A 13,031-nucleotide genomic window follows, 5' to 3' on the forward strand; every position below is an offset into this window, starting at 1 on the left:
ATGCTTCTTTTTCCCGTTGTCTTTCCTCCTGGCATTTGCTGTGGATTTTGTGTGGAAGAACAGTGAAGTGTTTGTTACATTGGCTTCTAATAGCTAAACAGTAAACATACTTCCCCCACCTGTTCCTAAGGTAAACTACATTCTGACGTTCATACATCTCAGTGAGTTTTCAATTGACACGAGGTTGTGTGAAGATATGAGGTGGACACTGACAGAGCTTGCCCAGGCCTCACATGGCCATATTCTTACACTTGCATTAATTTTGTCAGTGTAGGGTCTCCCCCTATCTCTCTCCACGTATTCTCGTGTGAAAATTTTGGAAAGACCCAAAAGGAACCAAATCCAACTGACGTACACAGTTTTTGTGTCCCCTTTCATTGAAATACATAAATATTAGTGGTTTTTTTGTTTTGTAATATTGAGTCTGGCTGTCATAATTTAGTCAACACATCCTTTCCTTTTTGTTTTTTTATGAGTGCCAGTGATGTTTCTCTTGCTTTGTTTCATGTCGCTGGTGTGCTTTATAAAGCATTCAAATTGAGTTTATGTGTTGCTTGGTGGTGCCTACTATATACGTCATGTTTAAGGGTGGACGTACACTAAATACTCGAGAAAATAAAGGATCCATATTTGATTGATAGGCTGACTAGAAGCAATCTCATGATTGAAGCACTTCTAATTTAACTGAGAACTTCCACCTCAACATGGTAGAAACATTTGTCAAGTACAGCGTAACTACAGATAAGCTTTGCAATAAAATGCTTATAGGGATGGGGTGGGCGGCTTATTTTCTAATATAAATTAAAAACAGTTACAAAAAGACGCAGAACTGTTCATATCAAGAACGATTGAAGTCAAACTAAGCTTTCTTGTCCGTTTCAAACATGAGCAGAGATCTTCTTAGCTGGCCATGGTGCCCCTGCCATCACTGCCTCTATCTCCCATATTTCTCTGGGACACTTGGTCATGTTGTAGCACCCAGCGGCAGTAACAAGCTGAGTACATCACAGAAATAAACCAATAATCAAATAAGTTCATCTACCAGAATAACTATATATGCACTCTTCTAATGACATTGTTTGATAACTAGAATGGGTGAGGAGTTTAAAATTCTTCACCCTAGAGACATATCGAATGAACAGGTTGAATTTATGAGTGGGAGGAAAAAATACCATCCCTCAAATTTTACTATGAATGATCAAGATGAAAATACAAAAGTTATATGACTTTATATGAGTATCTTTTAATCCATATAAATTAGAAGTTTCTTAAAGTCATGTCACTTTGAAAAATCACTTTTTTAAAATAGTCACTAAACTTTTATATGTTAATCTTAAGCATTCATGATAAGATCAAATACTTAATATTCAATTCTCTCATTCTCAAATAAGAAAGTTCATTTGAAACACATACATACGGGGTTACTAACATTTTTACTTGTTTTTAGGAAGAGCATGTTGAATAAGTTATATATCTTTATAAACATTTAGCAAATTCAAACTTGTAGTTTGCTCAGATAATCCTTAAAAACCAAGTAGGAAAGTACGTTAGCATCCCCCCCCCAGGGCCCCAAAATATAGTATTGAATATATCTATTGTAGGGCAAATATTGCAAGGTTGAGAAAAACATCAATGACAAGATAAAAATGATAAAACTAAAAACTGGGTTATCCTTAATGAAGTTCAGAAAATGGAAATACCACGTCACTTTCAATTCGGACTCCACCAAAACCTTTAAATCTATTAATCACTTCCTGGTTTAAGAACCTGGAAGTTTCTGGACTATTCATTGCAGGAAGTAACAAAGCATCAATAAAGTAGCATCCAGGCTCCACAGTGATAACCTACAAGTGTATAAACGAGAAGGTTACCTCATCATCAAATTCATATTTTTAGTTCAATAAAGCAGAGCATTAACTAGTAGAGATCAAAGGAGAGGATTCCAAACCCAACCAAAGCAACCAGGGTTCACAAATTGCAATAATCATCATTTTTAATTTTAAGTCTGTGTGCTATCGGTGCACCCTCACTTTAGTTCTTGACTTTGCAAAATATTATTCACTTTAGTACGTCGTGCTAATGGTAAAGGAGTAAAGTGAAAAGGCATTTTGCTAAGTTAAGAAACTAAAGTGACCGAAGTTTATAATTTTAATGACTAAAATGAGGACTTTATCTTAGCAACATGTAAAGACAGCTAGATGGTTCAATACCTGAAAAAATCAACACAATATAAATCAGGGAGTTTTAGAGGCATTATAATTGTTCCAATTTTAATGTGGTTAACCCAGAGAAAAACATCAATTACTGCTACGCTTCATATCAGTTGCTACTGATAAAAAGTCCTAATTACTGAAGAAAGCCATAACCAACCATTCCTTCCCGGAGATCTCTGATTGTCCGCAAAGCTTTTAATCCAGGTTCCTTTCTTCTTTCAAGGTCCTGCAAACCAGAACAGAATTCCTAAGACATTATATGAAAAGGAGTTGCCCACGTAAGATTTAGAAGCCATTAATTGGGGGGGTGGGGGGAGGGGGGAGGGGGGAGGGGGCGTGTAACTGCTGATGAAATTAACACAGCTACCTTTAGGTAGCCTCCAGGGTCATGTGTGTCAATACCAAGGAAATGCCCCAAACCATGTGGCATAAAAACAGCACCCAAGCGATCAGCCATCATGTCATCAACATCACTACAGCAAAATTCACAAATATGCAACTCCATAAAGGATCCTAGAGATTGTACTAAGACTAAAGTTTGCCAGCGGAAATTAAAAAACAGATAATGTTACCCCAAAATTACGTGTCCCTTCTTTAGTGACTCCAGAATCACTTTTTCTGCTAATCTGCAACTTTAAAGAGTAAATGAGCAGAAATAATGCCAAATACCTTGACAAAAGTGTAAATTAGTAGTTTGAATAAAAGATTTTTTTTACGAAAATTAGTTGGCTCAAGGACATCTGGTTAACTTATTTAGATTTCTTATTATTCCTGCATAACTTGATATTGTTTTCACCTTAATTGTGGTCAACAACAGCATACTATATTACAAACACACACACACACACACACACACTTGTTCCTATAAAAAAACTCATAAATATTAGACACCAATGGTCTTGGTTTCATAATGTAGTCTAATGATTGCTATCAAACTTGATTTACTCTTAGGTCTTCCATTCAAGACAATGACTGTAACTTCTCAATCAAGCTTCAGACAGTAAAATAAAAACTTGAGACTGCATAGGCACAAACTACGTAGGCTACAACTCTGTTGTATTCCAATCTACCAATAAAGTTAAATAGTCAAGAAGCTTCTCTGTAGTAAAGCACTGATATAATAAACTTGCTCACAGCTATAAACACTTAAATGTTGAAATCGAGTATGATAGACATTTTATTTGCATTAAAAAATCAATACTGGCATTCAATCGTACATGTGCATATCAACCCAGTTTACTCCAGGTTTCATTGCAGATATAACTGCATTATGAGCATCAAGCACAGCCTGCAGAACATGGAAAGAGAGAATAAACAACAGTTAAAGAAATGCTATAAAAATATAGTCATTGAACTATATTAAAGGTACATTAGCTGGGCTACACTAACTCATACATGAACATCCAGAGATAATTACGACTTATGTTTGTTGGGGATTTGCACTGCAAATGTTTGTACCAGTGCAGTTTGCACATTAAGTAAAACACATAAATTTGTTTTCCCTTTGAAAAGAAAAGGTTTTATTAGAATCACTTACACTATATATAAAAGATTGATCAATTGTAAACTTTCCATTTACCTGCACCACAGATTTAAAGAGTTGAGCATAAGATGATTATTATAAAATAATAAAATGATAACTCATACTGATACTACTAAGATCATGATTGACCGAGCTTTTTTGGGTTTCTTTTCTCCTTAAATGCAAAATGGCCTCCAATTAGCTTCTATAGAAGCTCTGTATTTTGACCTTTTCTCCATTGACAAGTCTACTTTTATTTTCGAGAGCTTATGTAAAATTCTGTTTGGCCCATCTCTTTTTAAGAAGAGAAGCCCAAAAAAGCTGGACTAAGCACTACCTAATTAAATACTAGTACCTGGCACCCATCTGGGTTAGAATAAAGATAAAAATGCTTATGGCAACATAAAAAATCAATACATCAACAGGAAAAGGAACCAAGTGTGACGCAATTTTAGCAGAGGCATGCCTTATGATTCAGCAACATTGCTCAAAATGACAGTGTATGCAACAGGGAAACCAAGTAAAAATTTCAAAACTAATTATTAATGGGAAGACTCACAGGGAAAGAACAAGTTATGTCAGACCCATAGAAATGGTACTCGGCTCCCATATCAAACAGTGCCATGTCTCCATCTTCCAAAGTCTACAAAAGAGCCATGTTTTTAAGAAAACATAAAACACCTCTAAAAGTAAATAAAGATTGATCATCTAATTCAGACTATAACTTCATCTTATTTTGTCTCTTCCTAAAGGAAATGAAGCAAGTTTTCTATTCTTAATATGTTGATTGGCCATATCCGAAGTCACCAAATAGCACCAATAATTTACACTTTCCTATTTTCCAAGAATTGCTCATCATTGTTTTTTTTCAATAATTTTTAATGTATTCCTAAACAAAATATGTTTTCCTACCAGTAATACTTATGATTACCCATGGTATTGATTGATATCAATGTAGAAAATAATAAATAGATATATAGGTAACAAAGAGCAGTTATGCCCAATTCAATTTCCCAGGGGTGGAATGCAGCAAACAACTTAGAAAAGCCATATCACCAATCTAGAAAGATGTAGGAACTGAATCCTGCAACATTATGATAGCCAATAAACTATATGACATTAGCTGCAATGATGATGACCTACAAAGGCAAGAAAAGCTACTCCTATACCATACCTTGTCATTAGGAGCAGCTGCATGCCCGTAATGAAGAACAGCACTGCATTAATACACACATGTTAGCCAGCTCTACTATTTAAAATTATGGCGGTAGTATAAAATTACTAACAGATTTTAATGTTGAAAATGCTGATTATTGTCAAACTTGCTACTGCAAGACAAGTCAGAACGGGCAGTAAGTCAGGTCAGACAATCTTTTTTCGCAAATCAGTTTAAGTTCTCTTGGGGAAAATGGAGCCAAGAAGTCATCCTTACAAATGGGCATTGAGTAAAGATTTATTAAACCAAAAGTAAATGTATACCTATTTTCACCAGTAGCGCAAATACATGTATAGGAGCAATGCCGACATCCACCATACATATAGGTGTGGTGAAGAAAAGTGCTTTCAAGCTGATACTCCTTCATGCCCACCTTAGTTTTTCGCATAACCTGTTTTATTGTAATGTGTATTGCAACTATTACGTAAGTATTTTCATAAAACATATGCATAAAACCATTCATACTTCATCATTGCGATTACAGATAGTTCTACTGATAGATAATATGTACCTGCGTACCTCATTTGTTCCTAACTCAAATAAACAATACCAAAATTTTCTGTGAAAAAATGGGTAGGTAACCGGGTAAAGGAAAGTAGTACTATTTTTAGTAAACAAAAAAATAAATATTTTTCAGCATTAGAATTCTTTTCTGTCAATTCGGTTCAATACTTGAAGCTATTTTCCTTTCCATAGTCTTGCTACCTATTAAATAGTTTTTACAGGAAAGCTAAAAGATGCCTCCCAGTTCCCACAATCACCTTTCGTTTTACAACTACAATGAACTGCCTCAAATTGGGAAAATACTAAAAATTAAACTATAAAACTTGCAATATATAAGTCTTGTTTCCTCCAACACATTCCGGATACGCCTCATAGAGTATTTCACATAAATTTTAAAATAAGTACTCAAGAAACAAGTAAACCTTTGTCATGTTAAATATTAGTTACCTCAACATGAGCTTCAGAGCTTATATCATTGGCATACTGAATAAGAGCAATCTCCAGGTCTGACTTGATGACACGGCATTCAGTCAATATAGGATGCAAAGTTGTCAAATCCTTATCAAACTTATCGATGCCCTAAATAAATAAAATTTATAAATCTACATTGTTGGAATTAAGGAGTTTTAAGTATGGAGAAGGAATAGAGACAAAAGAAACTGAATATTATTGTGATGTACTACAATGTGATATATATCATGTGTTCATTAAACCTAGAGCACTAATCCTTGTTTATAATAATAATAATAATTATCCTAACCAATTAAGAAAACAAATCAGGACAAGATAAAGAAATATGATAGCTAATCTTAAGAGATAATGAGAAAATAGGAAAATTAATACTAGAGGATATTTGAGATATGATATGTTATGATAAAATATTTTTGTTTATTTTAACACTCCCTTTCAACTAAAGCTTTAGCTGGACTAACACTCAAGTTAGAGGCAACAAGAATTGACTGGAATAGACCAGAGGCATCAGTGATCAAGAAGAACTAATTAAATAGAGGCAATGAGGATTAGGCAGAATTATATAGAAACAATAAGGATCTTGCAAAACCAACCGAAAACAATGTAGATCAATTGGAACTAATCCAAGGCAAGGATCAACTAAACTGGACCAAAGGCATCAGGGATCAGGAAGAACCAACTGGAGGCAACAAGGATACGGCAAAACTTATTAGAAACAACAAGAATCAAGCAGAACTAATTAATTAGGAGCAATTGAGATCAATTGAAACAAACCAAAGGAAATAAGAATAAAGCAAAATGTGATTGGAGGCAACAAGGAATTGAGGGAAAACATATTTTTGGACAAAAGTCAAACTTCCATGAATAGTAGGAAAATACTGCCATAAGGTGGGTGGAGATGCTTTTTCATTGCCAAAAGGAGCACATAATGGAGGAAGTAGAGAAGTGGTGTTTCAAACGACTTCTAACTGAAAGAAGGTTTTTGGAAAGCAACCTTATTAGCAAAATAGTAGCAGCAGCAACAAAAATCAAAAGATAAGACGTGGCAATAGAGTAGTGGCAAAACATGTCAACAAGACTAAAAGTGAGAACCTTAAGAGATAATGAGAAAATAAGGAGACTAAAATTGAAGATATCTGAGATATGATTATTTTTAGATATTTTCATATATTTTAACGCTCCTCTTTAAGCTAAAGCTTTTAGCTTGTTATGATCAAATATACTAAAAGCATCACTACAAGAGTGCACAATAGATGAAGAAGAACCAATTTGCATATTGGACCAAACCATTTTATGAAAGGACCTAACTACATCTAGGACAAAACCATTTACAATGGCTAGAACCACAAAGTTAATAGGCAAGAGACAACAAGGATCAGGCAAAACTAACTAGAAGAAAAGAGGATAAGACAAAACAAATTGAAAACAACAAGGACCAAGTGAAACTGACTAGACGCAATGGGGGTTAGGTAAATTAATCACAGGCAACAAGAATAAAAAAAAACTGACCATAAGAAACAAGGATCAAGCGAAACTGACTAGAAGCCATAGAATCAAGTGAAGCTAACCATATATATAAAAAAAATTGATAAAACGAAACTAATAAGAGGCAATGGGGATGAATCAGAATTGATTACAAGCACTATGGAAAATGCATTGTTGGACGAAAGGGAAACATTGATGAACAAAGTGAAAAACTATCATACAGTGGATGAAGATGCTATTTTAATTGCCAAAAGGAGAATGGAAAGCAGTGAAAAACTAGTGCTTCACATGGATTATGGAAGAAAATTGTCTTGGCAGTGAAGCAACAATAGCGACAAAAACCAAAAGATAAGACTTGTCACAAAGGATGTGACTCTAATTCCATGTTTGAATAAAGGAAATTTAGGTATAGAGAGAAGGAATAGGGAGAAAAGAGACATCGATTGATATTTTAATGTATTGCAATGAGAGATACATGCAATACTTTTATTACATTTGGAACACTAACTTCTATTTAGATCTATTTAGAAGAGCTTATAAATAACTTGCAAAAAATAAATTATAATTTTCATACACTTTTTTTATCTTTTTTTTATTAATTACTTTGGTATAATTTATCAAAATAAGTTGTTCTCAGACTTATTTCAATACTTTAATAGTTAAATTTATAGCATAAATCATCATATAAAAATAACTTATTAAATAAGTATCTAATTAAATCATATATCTAAATGCATCCTTATACTAATTATAATTCTAACCAGGTAAGGAAACAAGTTATGAAAAGGATATTCAATAGCTAATCTTAAAAGACGAGGAAACACAAAAATCAATACTAGAGGATAATATGAGATATATGATATAATTAAATATTTTTACATATTTTAATATACTAACATAAAATACTAATTCCGCGAATCTAGATCCCTAAGAAAGACATTGGTAAGTCCCACCATGCCATCACAAACAACACAGTAGTACTTGTACTAAAGAGATGCGTCCGATCCAATGGCAGTTTGGGGTCAGAATTAATACATATCCAATGAAACACTCATTGTCCTGCTCAAAACAACAATAAAGAATGCTTCTAACAAGGGAAGAAAATGAATTATTAGAGTTAAATGGACCTGAAACTCTGCTGGTCTAGAGAAATTATTGCTATCTGTATTAAGGCCATGCAGGAGAAACAGTAAAGGTTTGCCCAAACCCAAGTAACGTTGTTGCAAAACACTTGCAATTTCATCTATAAAGCATGCGGTGCTAACCATATAGTGTTCCTGCAAAGGAAGTTGCATAGACATGAAACACTAAACCCTGCACACTCGACATGCGAATCCATCAAAATTTTGTTATTTGGGAAAAATCACCTTATAATAGAAGAGAGACTTTATCTCCCCCAACCACACAGCATACTCAGCAGGTAACCTAGGAGCAAATAGGATAGAATCCCCAGTTCCAAGGTCCTTCCAAAACCAATAACACGCATAAATCAAAACCACTAACTTCCAAAACTCAATCTGTGAGAATCACAAAAAGTAAAAAAAAAAAAAGAAACCATAAGAACGAACAATAGCTCCATAAAATCCAGGCTCGTTAACTCCAAACAAGTAAGCAAAGTAACTCTCCTGCCTGCAAAATCCAAATTCGAATCAATTACGCATCGAATTGCAATTACTGTAACGATGACGAGGATAGAGGGATTAGGTAAGGATAGGGTACCTGAAGAGTTCGATGTGGTCAGTGTCGTGACGAATTTGCTCTTCGCCACCCTGACGGAAAAAGAAAAAAATTGAATGTGGAAAATTTAAGAAAAATGGAAGATGAAGGTACAGAGATGAATGTAAGAAGCAGGGAAGATTGAGGTGCAGACCTGCAGGAGGACGAAGCCATGAAGCGGACGAGAAGAGAGAGAAAGGTGTTGGCGAAGCGATGTGAGAAGCTTCTCTCGGTTTCGGAGATGAAGCTCCATCGTCACTTTAGGGGGCCACAGTGATGACCCCATGCCGATCCCTGGTACGGCACAGTACAGCTGTTGCTACGGTGATTGATTTGCAATCGAATGTAAGCGTCAATCATCGATCATTCGAGCGTAGAATATACTTTCGGTCCTGCCAAATTCGGATTTATTTGGATAATTTTCGGCAGAATGACAGGAATTCACTCTCTCATCACACTCTTCATTGTGCCTAAATTTTATTAAAAAATTTAAAAATATTAATTTAACACACATAATTTTTTTAATTTATTACTCATTTTCAATTTTTAAGTTTTAAAATTTTTAAATTAAAACTAGTTTGATTTTAATTTAATTCTCTTAAGTGTGATGTTTTAATATTCTGTTTATTTTTTATTTTCTAATTTTTACTGTCTGAGTGAGTTAATCTATTTTTTATTATGTTTCTTTAGCTCTCAGGTAACTTTATTTAAAAAGTGGTAGTTATACCGTATTTTTTAATTTAATATTTTTCACAAATTTTAATAAATTAATGGTTGAAGTAGTAAATTCAAAAGCAAATCTTTCAATTAAAAATTTTACATTAACACCAAAATTAATTATGGATTCATTTAAATATTTAGATTAAGAAAGTGTGACACAAGATTGGAGGAGTTTTTTTATATGAAAAAAAATAACATTTGACTCAACAATCGCCCCAAATTCTGTCACTCAGATCGACTTTGACTATGATCCTCCTGTTGTATCAGAGTATCGAAAAGGGATTTATATTCATATATCAAGGAAGAGCATTCACCATACTTCATGGAATAAGCCACCACAATTGGGTTAGGTCACTACATTCCCTTAAAACATTAAAGTAATAGATAGTGGAACTCTACTTCATATTTACTAGTCACCTTTTATAATATTAGACAATGTGAATTTTTATTTTATTTTTTTACTTGACTTAATAAGTAACAATGAGTAATAAAGTTTTATAATAAATAAAAATAAATAAAATAATGTCGAGCCTTTTATATAATTTATTCATAACTTATTAATAGAGATTTTTTTTCAAATTTTTAGACTACTCCTACATTTCAGCAAAGAAGATTCTAAATATGAGTTATAAAATTTATTTTAAAGGACAAAGTTAGTAGTTTATAGCTTGCTCTTGTATTGATTGTGACATTCCAACAACTACCCCTGCAATGGTTAAAGGTGGTAATTTGTGTATTAAAAAATATGTTGTGTTTTAAATAGGTTATAAAGTCAACCTGTAATGAGCATTTACATAGTTGATTCATTATATTTATCTCTCAATCTTTAGGTTTGGAAAACATATTTTATAAGGTTATGAATTATTAATCATGATAATTTTAGCGATGTTATTGTTTTCTAAAATTCCCATTAACCTCTGTGCTGAATTAACACTTATTAACCGTGTCTCTTAAACGTGTTTAGCCTATTAAAACACAAAAATACGACAAGAAAGAGTGAGAGAATATACATCTTTTAATATATAACTCAAAGAATAATAGAGTTAGAAGAATAAGATGTTTTTATATTAAATTTTTAAAGAAAATAAAATGAAGTTAAATTTTTTTTTAGTTTAAAATCGTGCTGAAACAATAGTGATCTTCTTTGCTACTCTAAAATGCTGATTTGACTTTAGTATATGCTAATACGCTGGTTATTTAGTGCATTGTTTTTCTTCGTTTCAGTTCTTGCTCATTACCCGTATGACAAAATGCTCGAGTCATTGTCCATGTTTTGCATCCACTGTCTATTGCAAAACTATTAAACGAATCTCTTTTTTGTACATCTCTGCTCTTTCTATATGAGAATATGTTAATTTGTAAAATTAATTATTGAAAGTAGAAAAATGTGTTGGCTATCTGTGTATGCTCGTATGGGTGCTAGTGATTTGCAGGATCATTTTCCTCAACACCTGTCATATCCATACCTGCATAGAAATTTGTATCTTTATCACTATACAAGGAACTACATTCAATGCGCTGAATCTATTGGAAATAAGATTTATTTATTTTTCATTCGGACGGTTTTTTGATCTTTGTGGTTTGTAGCGAATGTCTTCTTTACCTTTATCCAACACTAGTGTTCTTGTTTTCTTTTTCTTTTTGGACAAAGATCTTGCATGTGGATAAAGCATTTTTCTGTAATTGGAAAATGTGATTTCATTGAAAAATGAGTAGATCCAACATGAAATACAATTATAAATCTATTAATCTCAGTTGTTAAAATTAAGTTTAAATATCTAGAAATAATAATTTTTGTTGAAAAAATTATTATATTAAATTATAAAATAATAAAATATTTTTAAAAATACTAATTTTTTTCTCCAACTCAATCTTAAAAATTGATTCATAATTATACCTCAAATATTATTTTGTGAGATAGCTGTAACAATTTAGTGATCATAAATTTCCATGTTTTTAGTTTAGTGATCATAAACTTGTATATTTTGAAAGTTATATATTCACTTGGTGGTGTTATGAGAAATAATAGAGGTTATTAGATTGCGACCTTTTAGGGTAAATTTAAAATTATAAACATATACCAGGCAAAGTTTTTGGCAATTCGTAAAAGTCTTTTGATGATTTGTAAATTAAGTTATTGGAAGATCACCTGTGAAACAGGCTATTTAGTTTAGAGGCTTGGTATATTTTGAATAAGAATTCTAAGAGACTAGTTAATCACTAGGCTTATAGTAAATGAGATTTTTGTTCTTCTATCAGAGATTGAGATGTTTCTCTGAATCATAGTTTTAGAAATGCGATCTCTTGTGCAGATTCAATGGCACAACAAAATCTTACAGAAAATTAGGACTTTGTTGTTCCATCTCAAGCATCAACACTTTTGATACACCTGAATTCTACTAAAACCTACTATCAGTGTTTGCTTTTTTAAGTTTTCTTTTATCTACAAGAAAAAAACTATAAACTTTGCAACTTAAAAATTATTTCAAGTAAAAGTCAATTGTTTTAAATTATATCTATATTATTCCTTATCGTGTTAAATAAGAATAAATCCATGCATCTCACAAGTATAGTGTTGCATGAGTTTAAAATTTTTATGTGCATAAGATTTAGTTTCTAAAATTGTCAACTTCAAGATCAAATAATAATTTCATCAAGCAGTTGATGAATTTTGAAAACTATTACAAAATTAATAATTTAGTTAAAGTTAGATTTATCAGCTTCATGACTACTTGGAACGTTTTCTATCGATTTTCTCTCAAAATCTATAAATTTTATAGAAATTTAGGTTTTATATATGTTAACTTTATGATAAACTTAATTTTTAAATTAAGTCAACTTTATATTAGAAGGACTAAGTAGTTATGAAAATAACAAGTTTAAAAATTAAAACCAAAAAGAGTATTCAATTATCTTAATACCCTTTCTAATAGGCGTTTCAAATTTAAAATTTCCTAATTAATCTATTTTTAATTAGATATTTAAAACTTTAATTTTGTTCTAATTAATCATTAAATTTTATACCTTTTGTAAATAGTCAATTCTAATTAACCATTATATTACCTTGAAATTAATTTAAACATTCATTTTTTTTATTGCTATAATTCATTTTTTATAAGCATCGTAGCATTAAAAAAATCATAAGCATGTATTATTTAACTAAGTATTCTTCTTCAATGTATTT

The 13,031-nt window shown here is 32.1% G+C and overlaps 1 protein-coding gene across 3 annotated transcripts; it reads right to left on the reverse strand.

Annotated features, from left to right (window-relative positions):
• Positions 1-563: 563 nt before the first annotated feature.
• Positions 564-9,547, reverse strand: LOC113854456 (xaa-Pro dipeptidase). 3 transcript variants are annotated; one of them, XM_027485438.1, is made up of 16 exons: positions 9,282-9,547; positions 9,131-9,180; positions 8,980-9,040; positions 8,779-8,874; positions 8,539-8,688; positions 5,903-6,034; positions 5,215-5,342; positions 4,910-4,952; positions 4,295-4,378; positions 3,751-3,792; positions 3,431-3,501; positions 2,786-2,839; positions 2,581-2,686; positions 2,371-2,439; positions 1,768-1,844; positions 564-995 (listed from the first exon to the last, which is right to left on the reverse strand). In XM_027485438.1, the coding sequence occupies exons 1-16, from the start codon at positions 9,411-9,413 to the stop codon at positions 965-967; spliced, it is 1,326 nt and encodes a 441-aa protein (XP_027341239.1). In that variant the 5' UTR covers positions 9,414-9,547; the 3' UTR covers positions 564-964. The 3 variants fall into 3 exon arrangements, with proteins under 3 accessions (XP_027341239.1, XP_027341237.1, XP_027341238.1); XM_027485436.1 differs by having other exon boundaries at positions 640-995; positions 1,701-1,844; XM_027485437.1 differs by lacking the exon at positions 8,539-8,688 and having other exon boundaries at positions 651-995; positions 1,701-1,844; positions 9,282-9,426.
• Positions 9,548-13,031: the final 3,484 nt, after the last annotated feature.

The sequence above is a fragment of the Abrus precatorius genome, unplaced genomic scaffold (genome assembly GCF_003935025.1).
Source record: "Abrus precatorius isolate BTA unplaced genomic scaffold, Abrus_2018 Scaffold11, whole genome shotgun sequence".
Taxonomy (NCBI): domain Eukaryota; kingdom Viridiplantae; phylum Streptophyta; class Magnoliopsida; order Fabales; family Fabaceae; genus Abrus; species Abrus precatorius.

Excerpts from the sequence above, each read along its gene's own strand:
- LOC113854456 (XM_027485436.1), bottom strand. The coding sequence starts at position 9,413 with ATGGGGTCATCACTGTGGCCCCCTAAAGTGACGATGGAGCTTCATCTC. Across the intron at positions 9,181-9,281 it reads ATGGCTTCGTCCTCCTGCAG|GGTGGCGAAGAGCAAATTCG; the intron begins GTCTGCACCTCA and ends TTTTTCCGTCAG. Across the intron at positions 6,035-8,538 it reads CTAGACCAGCAGAGTTTCAG|GGCATCGATAAGTTTGATAA; the intron begins GTCCATTTAACT and ends TTATTTATTTAG.